The 21,230-nt window shown below is 38.1% G+C and overlaps 2 protein-coding genes across 2 annotated transcripts; both read left to right on the forward strand.

Moving 5' to 3' along the window:
• Window positions 1–380: 380 nt before the first annotated feature.
• Window positions 381–8,169, forward strand: LOC119898978 (solute carrier family 22 member 7-like). Its single transcript, XM_038713332.1, has 10 exons — window positions 381–926; window positions 1,014–1,117; window positions 1,763–1,917; window positions 2,183–2,351; window positions 5,267–5,390; window positions 5,474–5,583; window positions 6,388–6,602; window positions 7,085–7,193; window positions 7,410–7,616; window positions 7,699–8,169. The coding sequence occupies exons 1-10, from the start codon at window positions 546–548 to the stop codon at window positions 7,739–7,741; spliced, it is 1,617 nt and encodes a 538-aa protein (XP_038569260.1). The 5' UTR covers window positions 381–545; the 3' UTR covers window positions 7,742–8,169.
• On the forward strand, window positions 8,016–18,260 carry LOC119898977 (solute carrier family 22 member 7-like). Its single transcript, XM_038713331.1, has 10 exons — window positions 8,016–8,106; window positions 8,215–9,747; window positions 9,884–9,987; window positions 10,068–10,222; window positions 10,410–10,578; window positions 16,200–16,323; window positions 16,499–16,605; window positions 16,743–16,957; window positions 17,061–17,169; window positions 17,307–18,260. Exons 2-10 carry the CDS (start codon window positions 9,367–9,369, stop codon window positions 17,515–17,517), a joined length of 1,575 nt encoding a protein of 524 aa, XP_038569259.1. The 5' UTR covers window positions 8,016–8,106; window positions 8,215–9,366; the 3' UTR covers window positions 17,518–18,260.
• Window positions 18,261–21,230: the final 2,970 nt, after the last annotated feature.

The following is a 21,230-nucleotide window of genomic DNA, read 5'->3' on the forward strand; positions in this document are numbered from 1 at the left end:
AAAGTGAGATGATCAACAGTTATTAGGAGTCAATCTCTGACCACCATTCATATCTGTAATTATTAGCAGTAGCTATTTTGTGTATTAAAATGGTTTAGGTGTTTCCACTCTTCTAGGTGTATTGTTGTGTTTAACAGAACTTTCACATTCATGAAACACTGTGTATTTATAGTAGTTTATCTATGAGTATGCTGTGTTGAATGTGTTGAATCTTTAAATGGGGATCCTCTCGTCAGTATTGAGTAAATCTTTGATTGACTTTGATATTGTACATAATCAACAGACATGTACTTTGGTATTATGGGGTCAGTAGCAAATGATTGATTTTTAAAGTAAAATGTTACTTGTCAAACTGCTATTATACAGGTGAGCACTAACTTTCTGTTTTCATTTACTAAACACTCACATTCTCAGCTGAAAACTAACCAACAGTAGTGTGGAAAAGACTAGAGGCTCACTTTTAAACTAACATCTTGTGTGCTTTGTGATATTTTCTATTAATCCCTTCACTCCAAATTGGAAGTGTTGCATAGTTTATTGCAAAGATGAAGTTTGAGAATATGCTGGCAGAGGTGGATGGCTTTGGGAGATTCCAATTAAGGACGATCCTCTTGATGGTAATTCCCCGTGTGACTTTGCCTTTTCACTTTCTGCTGAATAATTTCATAGCGGCTGTTCCCTCTCACCACTGCGACATCAGCTCTCTGGATGACGGAGGTATTTTTAGAAATTTATCCCAAGCAGAGAGGCTTGTTGTTAGTATTCCACTACAGGATGATGGGACTCCAAACTCTTGTCAGATGTTTGCAGAGCCTCAATATCATCTGCTGCTCAACTCCTCCAACATTACTGCCCTACCCACAGTGCCGTGCCAGACTGGATGGGTGTATGATAACACCACCTTCAAGTCTACTCTGGCCACAGAGGTGAGTTTTTTTTTCTTAAACTAATTTTAGTCTCAAATTAGCCACATTAAGCTTTACTTTTCTCTGTGTTGTCTGTCTCCCCCATAGTGGGATCTGGTTTGTGATCAGAGAAGATTGAACAGAGCCACGGCCACTATCTTCTTCATGGGAGTCATGCTTGGAGCGGCAGTATTTGGCTATCTTAGTGACAGGTGTTCATGTCTTTAACTGGAGCACATTTCCACCTCTGGGTGGTTAAATTACACATGTTTTTAAAACAAAAAAGAAACGTATACATTGAAAATATCTTTTTTGCTACAGTATAATTATTGTTATTATAGTTTAATGCTATGGTGTACTATCATCTGTCTTGGATGTCTGTTTTGCCACTGTCAAATATGGCTAACATCACCTGTATCGAGTCAAGAATCTATAATCCATGCATAAAAGTAAAAAAGGGCCAGTGGCCAGATGAGGCATACCAGTGTTGCAGCCCTCCCAAAATGAATGTACTATGCAGATAGTGGACTCATGGATAGAGGAGCTCAATTTGTTCCAGCCTGAAAAAAGGAAATGTAGTACTTCTCATTTGGAAAGTTTACATTCACACACTATCAGCTGAAGAAAAACTGATGTTCATTAAAGTGTCGATGAGTGAACTTTTCACCTAACATGACCCTAACATGACCCTATTTCTCACCTTTACCCAAACCATAAAATGAACCCTAACCAACGCACTGAAATATAGGCTATTTTTTATTTTACACAATGAAGGCTAATTTCCCAGATTTTTAAACATCCGAGTGTTTTTACATGAACTAATTATTAGATATATTTGTAATTATTTTGTCTCACAGATTTGGCAGAAGAAGAATGCTTCTGGTGTCCTACATGACAACCACCTTCTTTGGATTTGCAAGTGCTTTCTCATATAATTTGTCCATGTTTTCTGCCATGAGGTTCTTAACTGGATTTGGTATTTCTGGAATAAGTATAATCACCGTGGTCCTTTGTGAGTTTTTATTTTATCATAATATCTATTTTTTTTTAAGTTAAAGAGATAATTAAAAAAACAAACAATTCTCAGAAAACAATAACTATGAACTAAATTGTAGGTAATACACTCTTTGTTTTTAGTTAACTTATTTTTTTCTCTACTCTGTGTTTTAACTTAAAAAGATGTGAATAATATAAAAAAGATATGACTTGTTGAGTCTACCGTAATTATAATCAAGTATGTTATAATAGATTTGATTTGTTATCATTGCTCTTTGTAGGTATTGAATGGGTGGACATAAAGCATCGCACTGCAGTGGGCGTTTTTATGAGCATTGACTGGAGTATTTGTACTGCTTTGCTACCTGTTGTGGCCTATTTTGTGAATGACTGGAGGTACCTCACCACCACAGTAACCACCCCACTGTTTCTGGCAATGATCTCTTGGTGGTAAGAAAAAATAATAATTGAGCTCTCAGCGTACCAAGCAATTCCCTGACTGTAAATTTTACAGTATGAAGCTGCCCTAACACCAGCCAGCCAAAAATCAAGTAATTCTTTATTCCCATGAGAACCTTTACAGTGTTTAAAGGGGCTATATTTAGTTTTTCAATGAAATCACTTATTAATAAATTAAATGTTGCTGTAGCCTCACTTAGAAATGAAGCACACGCCTGTTTTCGCTGCTGCTCGGAACAGCCACTATTCTGCTTTTGATGTGAAGGAACCGGGTGTGGATGTAACTGCATGCGCGCTTCCAAGCCTCCTGCCAACTTCAGCGACAACACCGCAGTTAATGAAATGCAGTGACACCATAAAACACCTGGCTCCCAGCACAACACAGACTCCAACACAAAGTCCACGTAGGGATAAACCTGGCCAAAAGAGAATCAGATGATGTCGGTGAAAACAGTAAACATCAGAAAGGCTGGCGTCACGGAGAGAGTCACGTTAGCTCGCCGGCTAACGCTAAGCAGTTGTTAACGTTATTTGGTGCAATACATAATATGTAATGTTATGGCTTTCCACATTACTTCACCAGCTAATGCTATCTACATTACTATCCTGTTTACCACCGATATTATGTAAAAGTTGATTTTAACCTGCAAGAAATATTGTAACAATACAAAGCAAATGTGGAACGATTTCATAATACTAGCCTTGATGCAAGGCAGGAGCAGTCAGCACGGATCTAGCTGTTTGCTTCGTAACGCTCAATTTAGATTTATTGTTGTTTTGCCGATACTCAGGTATACAGCTTCTCCACCACCTCTGCTGTTGTAACATACATGAGCCACATAATATACAATAATGCAAAACATTTAGCTGTGCTCAAGTAATACACAAGTAATGTTAGTTACTGAAAAGCGGCAGGCAAGCTAATGCCTACATATCACGTGGGCTAAAAGCAGTAAATGTAACATCGTCATGTAACAAGCATGGATTAGTTCAAGCTTAACCTGATAAAAATTACCATAACTTTGCAGTGGGAGTTTACCTGAGTTATCAGCATGTTGTGTGAAGCTGTCACACTGCATTTTTTTCTGGGACTATTATGCCAATATGCCTGCTTGCTGCGCTGTCTGTGCCGGGAACGTTGGTAGGTACAGAGAGGTACATGTCTGTGTGAAAAGCAACAATGGGCATGCCGGTGTTTTGCCATGGGATATCTGAATGAAAGCGGTTGTGTTTCGGATTATGCTCACTCATGAGTTCAAGCCTATGGTTCAAGCACGCGTAAGAGCACACACCTGGTTGCAATCTTAAAACTGCAGTGCTGAAAATTACATATTGCTCCTTTAAAGAGGTGGTATTATGCTTTGTGGATTTTTCCCCCTCCCTTTATTGAGTTACATATCCTTTTTGTGCATGTTACAGGTTTGCAAAGTGAAAAAGGGGTCAGGCACGCCCTCAAACCAAGCTAGTCTGAGCAGAGGCCCTTTGGCTCGACTGGCCTTTGTTTGGGTTTCCAATGTAGAAATGTTGTACCTGTACCTGCTTCCAGGTACTTTTTTTCGTATCACCTCACCTCCGTTGAGGTTCCAAGCGAGCTGAGGGATACTAAAATGTAATGTGAAAATGCTGATTGGTCAGAGAGAATATTCATTATTCACTGCATCATCATTGCTTGCACCATACAGAGGCCAGCAACAGAAAGTTTTATATTTTAGTTTTTGTATGGAATTTCATCACTAAATACACTTCTGAGAAGTTTTGATGTGAAATCAGCTGAGTAGATTTCAAATATTGACAGTTTTACGAGAAGTGATGACGGAACAAAAAGGAGCTCCGCAAGTGGCTGTGGGGGAAGCCTGTGCAAACCCGCAGGAGGAGCGTGTGAGGCCGGCCAGCCGCCCGCTCACAGAGCCCTCTGCTCCCGCCATCACACAGACCGCTGCAGCAACAACGGGAGGAAAACGAGGAAAACACTGCTGGAAGGTTTTCATACCGCTTATCTGTCTTTATATTCTGAGTAATATTGAAACGTTTTAACCGTAGACTGTATATATTTTAAAAGCTGTGTGGATCGCTGGTGTGTGTGTCGCATTGAACATTATGTCGCGGCAGTTGTGTGTGGCGTTGCTATGACGACAGGCTACCTATCTCTGGGTACTATCTGCAATGGAAAACGGAGCACGGCCGAGTAGAGTCAGGCAAGGCAGCATAACGTTAGATCGTCAGAACACCGGCGACAGTTCAACGTTTAGTCCTGAAAGTAAGATGTGGAACAATGTTGTGTGGTTGTGGACTGGTAATAACTTACACCATCTGCTATGTTACGGTCGCAGTCTGAAGCGGCTTTGATTTGGATCACACTACCTTGTTTCTTACAACCCGCCATTCTCTGCTTCTGATTGGCTAGTAGTCCTTACCTGGGAACTGCGCATGTGCAACTCCCAACAAAGATTTTCTAAGATGCATCACTCCGTAGCTCATGAGCGGAGCGTACAACACATAGGGCGAAAAGAGGAGCTGCAGCAATGTGCAGTATGAGAAAAATATGGTGTTTTTTGAAAATTAAACCATGTAAACCTGTTCTGGTACAAGCCCTAAATAAGATTTTGAACCTGAAAATGAACATAATACCACCTCTTTAAAGATCCCTTTTCTCGTGAGTATTATATGAAAAAAAAATTCAAATCTTTTCAGCCATCAGATTTGCCACCAATGCAACCCGTAACTGCAATCCATACTCCTCTGACCCCACAATACCTGAAAAACTTTCTTTAACCTTTCACTTCTGTTTGTTATTGCCTTGTCTGTTCCATAACACTTCCATGTCCTTTCTCCCCTCCCCTCAAGAGTTTAAGCTTTAATTTTTATAAAAATGAATACAATAACTTTCCAAATCAACTTTGTCATAGGTGGCTCCCTGAGTCTGCCAGATGGCTGATAAGTAACGGAAAGATCAGCAGTGCTCATTTTTACCTGAACATGTGTGCAAAAGTCAACGGCAGAGAGCAGTTTGTGGCGGACCTACAGCCGGAGGTACAACATTTTGCAGTCTGATCATTTCTAGTAGTAATTGATACCCACTACCACTCTGACCAAAGTTATCCTTTTTACTCCAGATTCTGTCCAAGGTAATACTTGTAGAAGATGAAAATAGAAAATATTCCTATTTGGACCTTGTGAGGACTCCCAAAATGAGGAGAGTGGCCCTACTTACAGGCATTGTATGGTATACACACTCTTTTGGTTTTGCCTTTAAACAACTGAAATTTTCACGTATTAAACCCTGAAAAAAAATTATAATCTGTACAATCCACTGCCTGTATATGATCGCTGAACCTGAGAACAACAAACTTTTAAAAAGAGATGACAGCTCTTCTGTGTGTCAGTGGTAAGTTGCTGTGGAATTAGTATAATAAGACAGTCCTGAAATAGAATAATGTTAGCACTATATCGTGTTGTCTCACTTAACTTATAGTTAGGTCCATTTCACCATGCAGTGCAAGCTGACTTGTAGTTATAATGTAACACAAAGCAGAAGCACTGTTTCTATGGTACAGATACCTTGCACACTGATTTAGAACAAGGTAAAAGGTGGGGTAAGCGATTTTAATCCACTACATATCCTTTTGTCATATTCAGCGAATATCTCCTCTTGGTCCACTACCTGTCTGCTCTGTGTTCACTGAAAATAAATCCAGTCTCTGTACACAGCCCTGGCTATGTAAATGGTAAACAAACAAAAAAAAAAACATACCCCTCCACACAATAGTTTTCCAGCCATGATTTGTGTGCCAGATAATGCTAAATGACTTACCCACAGACATTCAGCTTAGCCTACTTTCTAGTATGCGTAAGACACGCTCTTGTGTGATGATAGCTATAGTAGCAGGAGTTGTCCAAAATAACTTTTAACTTTCGACGGTTGAAGTATCCTGTTATAGATACCTTCCAGCCAATTAGAAATAAGTATATTCTGGGACAAATGTGTCACTTTAATTTAAAAATAAATTTGCTCTCTTACTGTTCTTAGGTTTGGAGTGGCCTGTACGTATTACGGAATCAGCTTCAATGTCACTGGATTTGGTGTGAACATTTATCTCACGCAGTTCATCTATGGCGCAATTGAAATTCCTGCAAAAGTCTTCATCTTTTTCACCTTGCACAAAATTGGCCGCAGGTGGAATCAGGCCGGGACGCTTGTTTTGTCTGGACTGTGTATATTCTGCAACATGTTTATCTCACAAGGTAAATGATCAATTATATTTCCCTAGTGAATAGTAAATAAGTGAAAACTACCACCGAGGAGTGCAAAGTCATAGATTCAAAAGAGTCAAGTTCTACACACACCGTTCCCACATAGTGGCTTTAAATATAATTCAGGGTGGTGTTAAATATCAGACATAAACAATAGAGCCATAACACAACTAACACAATAGCAAATTACACTGATCACCCCGTGAATCATCACTTCACATTACTGTCATCTGGATGGACCTAAAATGGAGGACAGCTCACTTCAGCAGGAGTTTGTTCCCCCAACACTGAACAATCTGCCTCGCAGACTATGTTGTGGACTGGGATACATGAATGTATTTATGGGGACTCTATGTGTTGTCTTTATATCTGTGTGTTTCTATGTTGAACTGGCAGTGAAAACAAATTTTCCTTTGGGACAATGAAGTCTAAAGTTTTGTCTAAAATGTCCTTTCACAAACTTTTCTTTTAAGATAAGGGGCCATTTCGGACAGCTGTGGGAGCTTTGGGCAAGATGTTCGCAGAGGCAGCTTTCACAACTGTATTTCTGTACACAACAGAGCTTTACCCCACAGTAATGAGGTCAGTAAACTATCTGATATATAGCTTATATTTTGCACATTTACAAACAGTATCTATATCCAGACGTGGTTTCTCCAAGAAGCAAATTTTGCTGATACATCTGGATAACTGAACACCCTAATCAGGACTTATAAGTGAGGGAGTTGCAATTGCAGTTGTATCCTGACACTTTTTGTCCCTGATTGTTACAGTTGAGTTGTATGTTTGGTTACACAGGCAAAATGGATTGGGTTACACCTCCTTCATGGCCCGTATAGGTGTGTCTGTATCCCCCCTGATCATGCTTCTTGAAGAAGTATGGGACCATCTGCCAAGTACTATTTTCTCCCTGGTGGCTCTTGTTGGAGGGCTGGCAGCCTCTTTTCTCCCTGAGACACATAACATCCGTCTGCCAGAGACTATTGAGGATGTGGAACAGACAAGGTACTGGGTCTTCATTTGGACTGCCTTTGAACATTCAAAATGAGAATTATATTCTAAATTGAAATTTCCTTTTGTGTTTCAGAAGAAGATCAATCTCCACATCTGAGGATAAGTCTCCACCCTGAATGTTTTCTTCATTACAACCAAAAGCCCATAAGTTCAGTTGCAGGGAATATCAGTGGTGGTTATATGTTTTAACAAAAAAATAAAAATAATGTTTGTGATCAAATATTTTACAATACAACTGATTCATGTTTGATTTTTCTGTCACACTAGAGTAAAGAGTGGATATTTCTAAATGAAGTGATTCTAAAATCCAGGAGACAGTCTGAGATTTAATGCGTTGTTATAAGATGAGGACACAGTAAAGAAAGGGTAAGGAGATGAAAGAAAGACGATGATATGAAGGGGTGGAGGGCCCATCATTGAGATACTGACAAAGGATACCCATTTGACAACCCAGAACTGTCAACTGACTCAAGACCAGCAGGTGACTTACTGTAAATTTATTGTCATTTGGAAAATAATCTAAATAAAAGTAAGTGTTCACCAACTCTTTCCAAAAATCATGATCCTATGTTGGTGTATTTTGTTTTAGAGAGCCCAGAGTGAACTCTATCTTTACCTTTCTTACAAATGGGACTTGTGATGTGTGTGATAAATAGAAGGGGAAAATATAACAACCAAACTGTTCTGACATCACTTCTGCCTGAAACACCCGACTGCCAGAGTTCATTAAGTGCATTGTGCACCCAAGGTAAAGTTCAGTGCTCTAATATTAGGGCAATGGTAAACTATTAGAGATCATCTGTAAGTCAGAGAAATTCAGCCTTAACACACAGGTATGCCTCTTGTATGCTGTGCTTGTATGCTTGTATATGTATTTTGTCATCATGTTTTCTTCATGTCAGTATATAGCCTTATAGCAAAGATGTTAGGGAACATCATTGATTGGAACATATTTAAATAACAAAACTCTAACTGCCTAAGTATGTCTTACATAAGCAACATCTGTTATTTTTACAATATACTATGTAGTATGTAATTATATGCTATCATACAAAGATTAGATTTCTTAAAGGTGGGGTAAGCCTTTGTAATTCTGGAGAAATCCAACACTATGACAAATGCCATGATATAGAGTGAACAATGAGACAGGAAGTAATATAATCTAAGTTGCTGCTGCAAAGCTAACATGCATAGAGGACGAGATGGTCCCAAAGCCAGCACACCAGCTCCAGACATTGATACTCACAACTCTCTGCTACTATAGCTAACATCACAATAATAGCATGTCTTGGCAAACTAAAAAGTAAGTTGACGCACAAATCATGGCTGGAATAGTTTGGTGTGACTTAGTCCAAGCCATTTTGTTTCAAATTTACAGAGCCAAGACTGTGTATAAGCAATGGATTGTTTTTCTGCATAGTCTACTTTTAAATGAAATGTAATAAAATGATGACTCATTTCACTACTGAGGATCCAGCTTAAACTAGTACCACAGTGCATACATTGATTCACACCCACATAGACAAAAGTTATTTCAGTGGTTAACTGAGGTAAAATATTTACCAATTTCACCTGTAATCCAGCAGCCCCTTGGATTCTGAAACGTCAAAGGTTGCTTTGTCCAGGTTTGAGAGTCGGATTTGCTGTCTACTTCTTTTTGGTGTACAGGCATGAGCAAATGAAGAGGGATTTTATTTTTTTATTTCAAAGGAAGACATTTTACATACAGTGAGAGGCCACAATGAGGTTTGAGAACATCCTTGCCGATATAAACGGATTTGGAAGATTTCAGATAATGATCATTGTAATCAGCTTCATTGGCCGCTTCACACTGCCATGCCACTTCATGCTAAACAACTTCATAGCGGCTGTTCCGTCGCACCACTGTGACATCAGCTCTCTGGATGACGGAGGTGTTTTTAGAAATTTATCCCAGGCAGAGAGGCTTGTGGTTAGTATTCCACTCCAGGAGGATGGGACACCAAACTCCTGTCAGATGTTTGCAGAGCCTCAGTATCATCTGCTGCTCAACTCCTCCAGCATTACTGAACTACCCACGGTGCCGTGCCGGACTGGATGGGTGTACGATAACACCACCTTCAAGTCTACTCTGACCTCACAGGTGACCTACATTTCTTTTCATTTGTATCAAACAAACTAAAATGCACTTGTTTGCCATCATGTACAACTTTTAGGGAGAAGTCACTCATGTCCTCAACAAACAGAGTGAACTTGTGCTCTTTATTTGTTTGTACAAGTGGGACCTGGTGTGTGATAGAAGAGGGAAAAACAAAGCAACTGCTACTATCTTCTTTGTTGGAGTGATGTTTGGAGCCATGTCCTTTGGAAGTCTCAGTGACAGGTATCGCAGCTGCCTTCTTGACATTATTACTGTGAATACCCTGTGTTTCAAATAATAAGTAAAATTCTGACTTTCCATAGGTATGGCCGAAGGATCATGCTGCTGGTGTCGTATGTGTCTGCAATGATCTTTGCTTTTGCAAGTGCTTTTTCTACATCCTACGTGATGTTTGCAGTGCTGAGGTTCTTCACTGGGTTTTGCATCACTGGCATCGTCATTGTCTCAACAGTCCTCAGTAATGCTATATTTTAATTTCTGTTTTAAATTATTAAGCATAATCTATATTGTGTTGTGTTCAGCTCAGAAGCCTAGGCTTCCAAATGCAGGTGTACAGAAAGTAAAACAAGATTTCAAGTGTTGCACTAAAGGTTTTCTTTGAATTTTGATCCTTGCAAAGTGATGAGTTGTTTGTTCTTTTGCAGGTGTGGAGTGGGTGGACATAGAGCATAGGAAACTGGTGGGAGTGATCGACAGCTTGTCTTGGACATTTGGGAACACAGTATTCGCTGCTATTGGTTATTTTGTGACTGATTGGCGGTGGCTAATTGTTAGCGTCTCCTCACCTCTAGCCTTCGCCATCATCACCTGGAGGTATGACTCAAAAGCTCAGATCTTTTAGTCTATCAGAAATAACTTACAGTATGCCCTGGAACTGTCATGTTTTGGGTGACTGCTTAACATTTCAGTGCCACGTATTCATGAACAGGCTGAAAAATAAAAATTCGAAAGAAATTGTATACTTCATTCATCAGGTGCAAATGATTAATTTACAGATCCCAGGGCACAAATGTTTGATCTGGACCTCGACTGATAAGGATAGTGCAGAATTCTTTGTTGATTTTCCCCCACAATGCCTGGTCAGATGATTCGTAAATCCACTGCAATTGTTAGCTGCTGCTACGGCTAGGCTCAGGTTGTGGTGGGCTGCTGCTAGCCCTAATGGTAGCTTCCAGATTAGCTTGCGTGTCATCTTGCTCAACATTTTTCTCATCGACGTTAATAACAAAAGAAAGTTTTCATCCCGATTTTTTTAAACAAAAAATGTCAGTTAATGGCATACTTTTTAATAGTGACACCTCCATCTCCTCTTTTTCTCGTTTTCTCTTTCGTTTGTTGCATCCACTTCTGCTTGTTTCCTCCATTTTCGAACTACCATAGCCTGGTTATTTAATTAGACAACTAATTACACTAGCAAAGTAGTGTGATCCAAAACAAAGCTGCTTCAGCCAGTTACCATGGCTTTGGTTCCGCCGGTCATGTTTGTCTAATCCCAAAACAAAGCCAGAACAACCCCAAACCAGCGTCGCAACCTAGACTGGAACAAGATGTTTCAGAGTGGTAAGTTATTAATTTGTAACCAATTTATCTTTCATACATAACATTTTAACTGTGCACTGTCTCTACATCACAGTAACAACTTTATGTCCATTGACTACCTGGAGAATATCTAACATTCGGTAGGGAGGGAGGGGGAGAGAGGAGGCAGCTGTGTGTGGTGCAGCTCAGTGTGTTTCTCCAGTGTGTTCTCCAGTGTGTTAGCGGCTAGGCGAGCATTATGATGCATATTACATAGTGACACAGATAGGTTAAGGAAATAAAAGCTGGGCTACAATTGAGCTGTTTTCGGGTAGTTTAGGAGCATAGGTTTTTACTGTGAGAGATGGTAAATCCCTTCAGGATGGACTTTGGCTTTTTCACTTTGCAAAATTATTACATGCACAAAAAAGATATTTTTTCCTTTATTGAACATGTTAAAAAACAACAACAAAAACTAAATAAAAACAAACAATCAACAAAAAAGATCATCAGCAGAGTATCCAAATAACAGTCATGTTCAAAGGGGGTAGGAGGAAGTTTGAATAACGTTTCTTGTCCTACCCCCACTTCAATGATATATTTTAACTACTTAAATTGTTTGCATCACTTAGATATTCCAACTAAATAAAGATCAACAAAAAAGAAAATCACTGTTCCAGCTCATATCCATCAAGGATTCTTTTTTTAAATAGATATTTCAGTTGCAATAAGTTTTTACATAACTTTAAATCATTATTACTGTTGTTCCACAGGATATCACCCTGGATTGTTATACAGTGGAACTTACTATTTGTTTGAATGAACGGTTTACTAAACATTGATATTCCTCTGAAACTGTACATGTTTTCTCGTAGTTGAAAAAGCTCTTGGATATTTCTAGGCAATTGGTTATTATGTGCTCTAAAAAGAATTTGAATAGTTTTGTAGTCAATCAAATCTTTGAACTTTAATATTTTGAGTTTAATGAACAATGGGTTTGTTGGTTCTCTGTATGGAGTTTTATGTATGATTCGAATAGCTCTTTTTTTGTAGGATGAAGATTGGGTATGTATTTGTTTTGTGTTATGTGTTCCCCCATACTTCCACACAATAAGTCATGTATGGGAGTATGTAGGAGCAGTACGGCATATTTAGAGAAGCCTGATTCAATAGGTCTTTGGCTTTATTTAATATTGCTAATGACTTGGATATTTTGGTTTTAATATGCTTTATGTGAGGTTTCCAGCTTAATTTGTTATCAATAACTACCCCAAGGAATTTTATTTCAGATACTTGTTCTAGTTCCATACCATTTATCATTAGTTTCTTGTCTGTGTCAGTTAATCAGTTCCCAAATATTATACATTTTGTTTTACTCAAATTCAGTGTTAGTTTATTTTCATCAAACCAAATCTTCATCCTACTCACTTCCTTTTCCATGGTACCCAGTAGCTTCTCCAAATTTTTACCAGAGCATAGTAGGTTTGTGTCATCAGCAAAAAATTATTTATATAGATGTAACCCATATATAATATGCTGTTATACGCATGTTTCTAGCTAATTAGTCACAAGAGATCTTCTTCCCTTTGTGTGGAGTTGTACAACAAAGCTCTAGCTTCACTTTGATAAAAATAGTAAATAAGTTAAGATATATGGTCAACTTATACCCAGAGTTGTGGACAAGATAAATCTTTTGTGAGTACTGCATCGTGAGAGCCAGTTTTTGGGGATTTTACCGTGTTTTGCTGAAAACTCCGGTGAGTTTCTTTGTCTGAACTTTCCCATTAGCTTACCATCATGTTAGCCAACTTAGGGAGGTACTATGAGTGAACAATATTAAGTGTTAAAATCATATACTATTACAAAAACCAATCGGAGTGATGTGAGAATATTGTGAAATGTTTACATATGCACTAGGCTCATTCTGTGTAATTTGTGTTTTGCTGAATAGAGTGCTCAGTTAAGTTCAGTTCAGAATGTGTTTACTTAGGTACTAATGGAAGAAATAATGCATTAAGTTAATTTCATGTTGTTAAAAAAGGGTAGCCTACGGTTCATAGTTGTAAAGGCAAGAATTCCATTTACCCTGTAGGGAACATTATTTATTTCAAGAACATGCTAATGTTTAAAACTTGTACAATCATTTAGCTTGCAATGCAAACTAATGTTTTAGTCCAACAGACTTGTATGGAGTACAGCATAGTTGTGTTTTTAATGTTATAGTTATCTTGTAACCATGGTGATGGTTTAAAAAAATTTTTTAACTGTGATTTAATGAGAAGTTCCCATATATGGAAGAGAAATGGAAATGATTATAATAGATTTGATCTGTTTTGTACTGCTACATGCAGATGGGTTTTTTGGATCCTGGATTTAGTTGGTTCCATACCATGATGACTTTGATGGCGAGCCTATCCCAGGGAGTGACACTTTTGGATACGATATGATTGGATACAGTGTGGCCAGCTGTGTTGGATTCCATCCTGTGGAGTGACCGAACTGATTCGCATCGAGATTTTGGATACTGGAGTCCAGATAAGAGACAAGAGTAGAACAAAATATTTTGTTCTACTACCCGGGTAGATTGACTCTCTATTTATTTTAAAAGAGCTCTATTTTATTTTGGGGGAATTTGAATTGTAAATGCAAATAGTTTTATGAACAGTGTGAACCAGGATTGTGAATTAAACCTGCCAGCTGTTCTGTTCTTTAAACCCGTCTCCTTGTGAGTGTCATCAAAGGTACTGCTCAGAGCATAGGTGATTGATGTATACCTATCTGTTTTAATCCAGAATAGAGGGGTTACATAGAGGTTAAATAATAATGGCTCCAACACTGAACCCTGTGGCACCCCACATGTAACCTGCAGCAGTTGTCATTTATTGTTTTGTATTTCAACACACTGTTTTCTGTTCTCCAGGTAACTGGATAACCATGTCAGTGCAATTCCTCTAATACCATATTTTTGTAGTTTTTATTTATCAATAATTTGTGATCTACAGTGTCAAAAGCTTTTTTGATATCTAGAAATATCCCTGCTGCATATTGTTTCCTGTCTATTGCGTTTGTAACTTTTTCTATAAATTCTATCATTTCAAAAGAAGTTGATCTGTCAGCTCTAAAACCATATTGTTGTGATTAAATAATCTAGCCTTATAAATATTTTGGAGAACTGTGGAAGCAATGAGATGGGTCTGTACTTGTAGAGTATATGTTCGTCTCCAGTTTTATATATTGGTATTACTTTAGCCATTTTTATTTTATCTGGAAAGACACCGGTTTGTAGGGACTGATTGCAAATATGGGTTAGAGGTCTTGCTATGGTTTTAATAATGTTTTTGACTGTGCACATATCAATATCATGGCAGTCAGTGGACCTCTTACTCTTCAATTTTTTTTACAATATCAATAAGTTATTTTTCATCAGTCCCTCTTATAAATATTGTTTCTTCAACAAATAACTTCTTACTTTCTACTCCATCACTACTACCCATCTTTGGAATATCCCTTGCCAGTCCCGGACCAACATTGACAAAGTATTTATTGAATTCCCAAGCAACTGAAGCCCTGTCAGTGATTTCTGTATCATTTGATGCTAGCAAGTAACTTGGATATTCTTCTTTTCCATTTTCTTTCATGATAGCATTTAAGACGTCCCATGTTTTTTTTTTATATTATTTTTGTTGTCTTCCAGTAAATTGATGTAATAATCAACTTTACTGCATCTTATGATTTTTGTTAATTTATTTTTATATAACTTATATTTTTGTTCTGCTTCTATTGTTCTTCTCTTTAAGAATTCTTGTATATTAAATTCTTCTTGCATGCATTTATGATTCCTTTTGATATCCATGGCTTCTGAACGTATTTTTGCTTTACTATTTTCTTTACTAGAGGACAATATTTGTCATATAATCCTGATATGGTTGTCAGAAATGTTTCATAGGCCCTATTAACGTCACTCACATAAACTTTTTTTTCCAGTCTTGTTTTAAAAGGTCTTGTTTAAAAGAGTTTACAGCATCTTGTATTTTTTTTTCTTACAACACCGTAAAGGAAAGTGATTAAGCTAAAAAGCATATTATGACCTCATGATCTTTTTTTGCTGATTGGGCCCTCAACTGCACATTGACCACTTGTGCCTGCTGTTAAGGCCAGAATGTATTTGGATGCAGTTTTGTGTGTCATTGTATTTAGGGTCAAAGGCCAGTTCAGTTGAACTGTACTGCACGCTTTCCTGTTCTGCGTTGCGGAACATCAACATAGTGCTCGCAGCTTATGTTGCTGCCCAAGAGAGCGCAGCTGCTCTTTCCATTGGAAATTATGGCCATGCGCAGCACAAATGCGAACTTGTGCTTTGCCCTGTAATGGTGCCACATTTAAGGCGAACTCCTCCAATTTTACACATTAATATCTGTTTATAGGTCTTGGGGAGGACTAAGGTTACGGCATATGTGAAAAAACATGTATAAAGCCTTTTGTGGATCCAAAGGAAGCTGTGCAAAGTCTGACAAATTGCCTAATGTGATAACTACAACTTTGAAAATGAGAAGAATTGGTAAATGTGGAGGTTACCAGACATGTGTAGCCCACTTTTCATCTCTGCTTGTAAAAAACTCTGCTGCATCAGTTTTTATCCTTTTCTTTAAAACTGTCCAATGTTAGCCCTGACAATATTATAGGACTTCAATGTTAAACAGTGGAGTGCTCTTTTAGGAGCTTGCAGTATTTAGACAGAATTAGACCACTCTTCTGTCTTTGTGTGCTAGAGCTGCACCTGTACCCGACTGGGGTTAGATACTTACGTTAGCTACATATTATACATATTATTCACCATATTTGTTCTTAATGTAAACATACAATGGGTTTCATTACAATGTAATACATCATGAGTAAAAACGTTTTTGCCTTATTAGGTGGATGCCAGAGTCGGCAAGGTGGCTCATTGCCAATGGAAAGCTGGAGCAAGCTCAGATGTATTTGAAAAAATGTGCCAAGATGAACCAAACAGAGGAGTTAATTCATACACTTAAAACAGAGGTTAGCATATTCCAGATGATTGTTAGATCAAGAGAACAAACAAAAATCAACAAAGTCTTTGGCCTGTAACTGTCTTTGTCTAATTTGTTTGTGTTGTCTAATACAGTATTATAGTTATGAATCCTTAATTTGTATCACATGGTTTAAAAAATAATGTTGCTTTGCACTTTTTCAGACACTATCCACTATTGTGACTGAGAAAAGAGATCGTGCCTATTCCTACCTTGATCTGATACGAACACCCAAAATGAGGAAACTTGCCCTATGTACTGGTATATTGTGGTCTGTATTCCTAATGCCATTGTGTTCAATGTCAAAGAGTCATTTTTACATTTTAAAAGATCTAGATAAATAGTTCTGAGTCTATTTAAAAAGACAAGTAATTGTAATCAATGAGCTTCTACTTTGTCTTCCCCTAGGTTTTGTGTGGCAACTTCATTTTATGGCATCAGCTTCAACATCACAGGCTTTGGGCTCAATATCTATCTCACTCAGTTCACCTATGCTTTAATTGAGCTCCCGGCCAAAGTAACAGTTTACTACTTACTGGATAAGATTGGCAGGCGAGGCACTGAGGTGGGAGCTATGCTAATGGCTGGCGTCTGTCTTGGAATCAACATTGTAGTACCTACAGGTAGGCATTCATTAATGCCCACAGACTTACAACATCCAAGCTTTAGCTTATTTTGTTGCTTTAAAAATGTAACTAACCTAAGTCACTGCTATCCTATTTTCAGATATGCCTGTAGTCAGAACAGTGGTAGCAGTCATTGGAAAAGGGTTTTCTTCAGCATCCTTTGCAACTGTTGTGCTCTACAGTTCTGAGCTCTACCCCACTGTAGTAAGGTAACTATGTATCCCTTACTTTTTATCCTTTTGTCTTATCAATCTGAACATAACTTGGCACATTTCTGAAATCATTATTTAGAGTCCTTTTACACAGTCTCCTCTGTGGTTAAGAACAATGTCTGAATGTTTTTTAGGCAGAATGGTATGGGCTACAACTCCTTCATGGCTCGACTTGGTGTCGCTGTGGCCCCTTTGATCCTCTTACTGGATGAGGTGTGGAAGAACCTTCCCCAGCTTGTCCTGTGCTCTGCGGCTATACTAGGGGGAGTAGTCGCAAGAACGTTGTCAGAGACACGCAATAGGTGCCTGCCAGAGACCATAGAGGATATTGAAAAGCAGTGGTAGTGAACAGTCATCAGTCTTTCCCAAACTTAAAATCGCGTTTTATGGGGTCGCCAATTGGCACAGTAAAATGCTATATAGTGCTTAATTTATAAATCGGGAGGTCCTGGCACACAGAGAGGCTGCTGCTCAGGGTGAGAGAAAAGTCACTGTATCAAAAATCCACACTGCCTGAAGCACGTTGTAGCCTACAACGTCGAGGTACTAAACGTTAAAACTAAGCGAAACTGTCATCACAAACAAAGCATTATTTATTTACGTTTATTAATCAGCACATTCACAATAATAACTCGAATTTAGCAGGGGGAGGCACTCAGAAACAGCTGTTTAAGGTTTGCATCTCTCTCTTCCCCATTGTTTCCCTAGATTCTGCTATAATGGGGGAGGGGATGAAATTAGGGCCTAAACTATCAAAACTGGAGATTTTGATAGTGACAAAGGAGGTGCCGGATCCAGTCAAATAGATTCTGGTCCTAATCTGGGAGGTCCTGTCCTGTCAGGATTACATTAAAACTCAAGAAATTATTAAATTTATTTCAACTTTTACAAGTAGGCTTCGATGTTACCTACTTTATATACTTGACCCCACTCCCAACTCCAGCTGACATAGTGAGTTTATTGCCTTACTGCTTCTATGCCTTAAGTTTTCCTTGCAAGTTTGTTGTGAGGAACTTTATACTCTGCAAGTTTGATTTTAGCACTGATGTACTTTTATAATGAAAAAAATAAATTTCATACTAGATTCATGGTTTGTTATGGTTTGTGTTCTTTATCAGTAGTTTATAAATGTAGACGTTATGCCAATTCACAATGTATTTTTGTAAATTTGGGAACCCCTGCCATAAATAAACCAAATTACTTCATAACTCAATTATTTAATTGATCAGCCTCTTAAGGGGGAATTTAATAATTTTGAAAGATTGACCTTGTCTTCTGTTGCAAAGAAAACACAGACAACTTCTTACTGATTAAATAACATTTATTTAACTTCTAACTAAATGCCTAATAACTGAATAAATGGAGGATTAATAAGGTGTAACAATATATGATAAAGAAAATAAACAAATGCAACAGATAAATAGCAGATACTGTGATGATATTAACCTGATCTAACTGACAGCAGTGAAGTTTGTGATCTGATGACAAAATGGACACTGACGCAATGCTAGGGCACTTGACCTCTCTGAATTAGGAAGGAATATATTTTATTTGACATCAACTCGTTATCACCACAAAACTGTGATGATAACTGTTTTGAAAGCCCTGGCAGAGACGGAGGTGTAGAGGGGACTCCTTGAGAGCAGCTGGGTCACCGAATGGATGAGGTGTTCTAGTCAGCCTGGCAGTCTTGTTTCAGGGCTGATGGCAGACTTTACAGGCACAGTCCTCAGGGAGATGCAGGATTCAAAGTTTCTTATGCTCTAACCTTTGTTGGCATTAGAACTCAAGGCAGGCATCTTTTGTAAGTTTGAAAGTTACTTTCAAAGCTGACTGGACTATAGCAGCTCAGGTACAGCTGTGGTTACAAGTTGGCTTGAGGAATAAAATATATCTGGCTACACTAAGTTCTTCAGCTAAGCTTATAATTCCTTTGTCCAGATAAAAAAACAAAATACACTTTATTTCATTTGATCAGTGAACAAACACAATGCCCTCAGTCAATCCAAAATATAACTGAATATCAAACCTGAATGTTTAACTAAGGAAAAGTGAGTTTTGTATGCAGAAGTATTAGGCAACTAAAGTACCAAAACATTTTCTATCAAATTATTTGTTTATTCTCAGTTTTTGTGTAACAACACAAAATCAGAATCAAAAGGAGCTTTATCGCCAAGTAGTGTTTTACACATACAAGGAATTTGCTTTGGAGATAAGATGCTACAAGTAGACAAACACACAGTTGACATATATAAATGTAGAAATATATAAATGTGGAATAAGGAATGCAAGCTATATGAGAATAATAAAAAGAAGAGAGAAAAATAATACTATTGCAGAGACTAAACTATTTGCAGAGAAAGAACAACGTGGCAGATATTTACATGTACATTATTCCGGATTTGTGTTGTTGACAATTAAATAAAATTTAATAAATAATTAATAAATATTTAGTAACCAATATATCCACTCTTCTTTTCAATAACTGCCACGAGCCAGTTTCTTGATCTGTTCGCAATCAACTTTCAGTGAAGCAGCAACCACAGCCTCCCAAATGCTGTTCAAAGAGGTGTATTGTCTTACCTGACTGTAAACCTGGTGTTTGAGAAGGGCCCACAAGTTCTCAATAGGACTCCAGTCAGGTGACGAAAGGGGCCAGGTCATTATTTGGGCATCTTTGAGGCTCTTGCTGGCTAGCCAAGCAGTGGGGTACTTGGATCCATGTGATGGATCACTGTTCTGCTCTTTTTGTCAACTAGCCAAAGAAGGATGAGTTTCGAGCATGGAAATAAGTTTTTCGCACTGTGGTCAGAAAAATAGTAAGAGGGTTATAAAACGCTGAACATGATTTACCTGCATTTTAGTAGATCATTCAATAATTTACATGACATTCCTGACTAATGGGCTGTTGGTGGCACAAGGTTTAACAAAAGTTTGCTTAATACAGTGTAATAGCTACAATAGTGACGGTATGATTAGCTATTCTGTCCTGTTTTTCAGTAGAGATGGCAGTGTTGCCACATAGCAACAAAAAAGGGCTTTTTTCTGTCAAAGAATAACTTGCTCATTTCATGTTGTACAAAACATAAGTTTGGTTAAACATCATGAAAACATGTGCTGAGAAATTTTAGTTACTGATTGGTTAGATAGCTGATTAACAATAATTCAGACCTTGCTGAAAGGAAGAATATAACTGGCAGGCCTTAGCTCAGACAATTTCAGAGTTGAGGAGACAGAAAGGTGGTGTGTGTGTGTGTGGTGGGGGGTCTGGTCTGTACATTCTCTTTTTGACTTGATTTCAACTAAACTATATATAACACTCCCCATGAATTGCACAGGGTTATAAATGATACTGCAGTGTGTTTGTGAATGTCTGGGAGACATTCATTGGGATCACTACAGTTGGAAGGATATTTAGGGAGATGTGAGGAAAACTCAAGATTGAACACTGCTCTTTAAGGAACACTTACATTAATAGTTATACTTTGACAGCAAATGAAAAAATACGTATAAGGGAGGGGTTCCCAACCTTTTCTGGCTCATGATCCTTTACACACTCGCAGGTTAAAGATCTGTGAACAGTTTACCCAAAAGAGTCTAAGGTTGTTTCATTTCAAACATTTTTCAAAAAAGTTAAATTCTCCAGTATTTCAAAAATGTATTCCTTCTTGTTTTAAATCTCTTAACCCTTAAAACCCTGACCCTATGGTTGGGGACCACTGTTATAAGGCGATTTATTACATTTATTCATTTAGCTGATGCCTATCCAAAGTGACTTACAATTGCTATATATGTCAGAGGTCGCATGCCTCTGGTGCAACTAGGGGTTAAGTGTCTTGCTCAGGGACACATTGGTGGATGTGTCACAGTGGGGAATTGAACCCAAGTCTCTCACACCAAAGGCATGTATCCATTTCACCATCACCACCCTCAATATGATAAAATATTTTAATGAAAAGGGTTTTGGACCTGATCAAACCAGAACACACCGTCAATATATTATCTGTACAGTGTTTCATAGAGGAGCTCCATGTTAGGTAATAAAGGTTGAGTTGAAG

Source organism: Micropterus salmoides, unplaced genomic scaffold, assembly GCF_014851395.1.
Source record: "Micropterus salmoides isolate LMB-PRFRI ecotype aquatic unplaced genomic scaffold, ASM1485139v1 Ms_hic_scaffold_12, whole genome shotgun sequence".
Taxonomy (NCBI): Eukaryota; Metazoa; Chordata; class Actinopteri; order Centrarchiformes; family Centrarchidae; genus Micropterus; species Micropterus salmoides.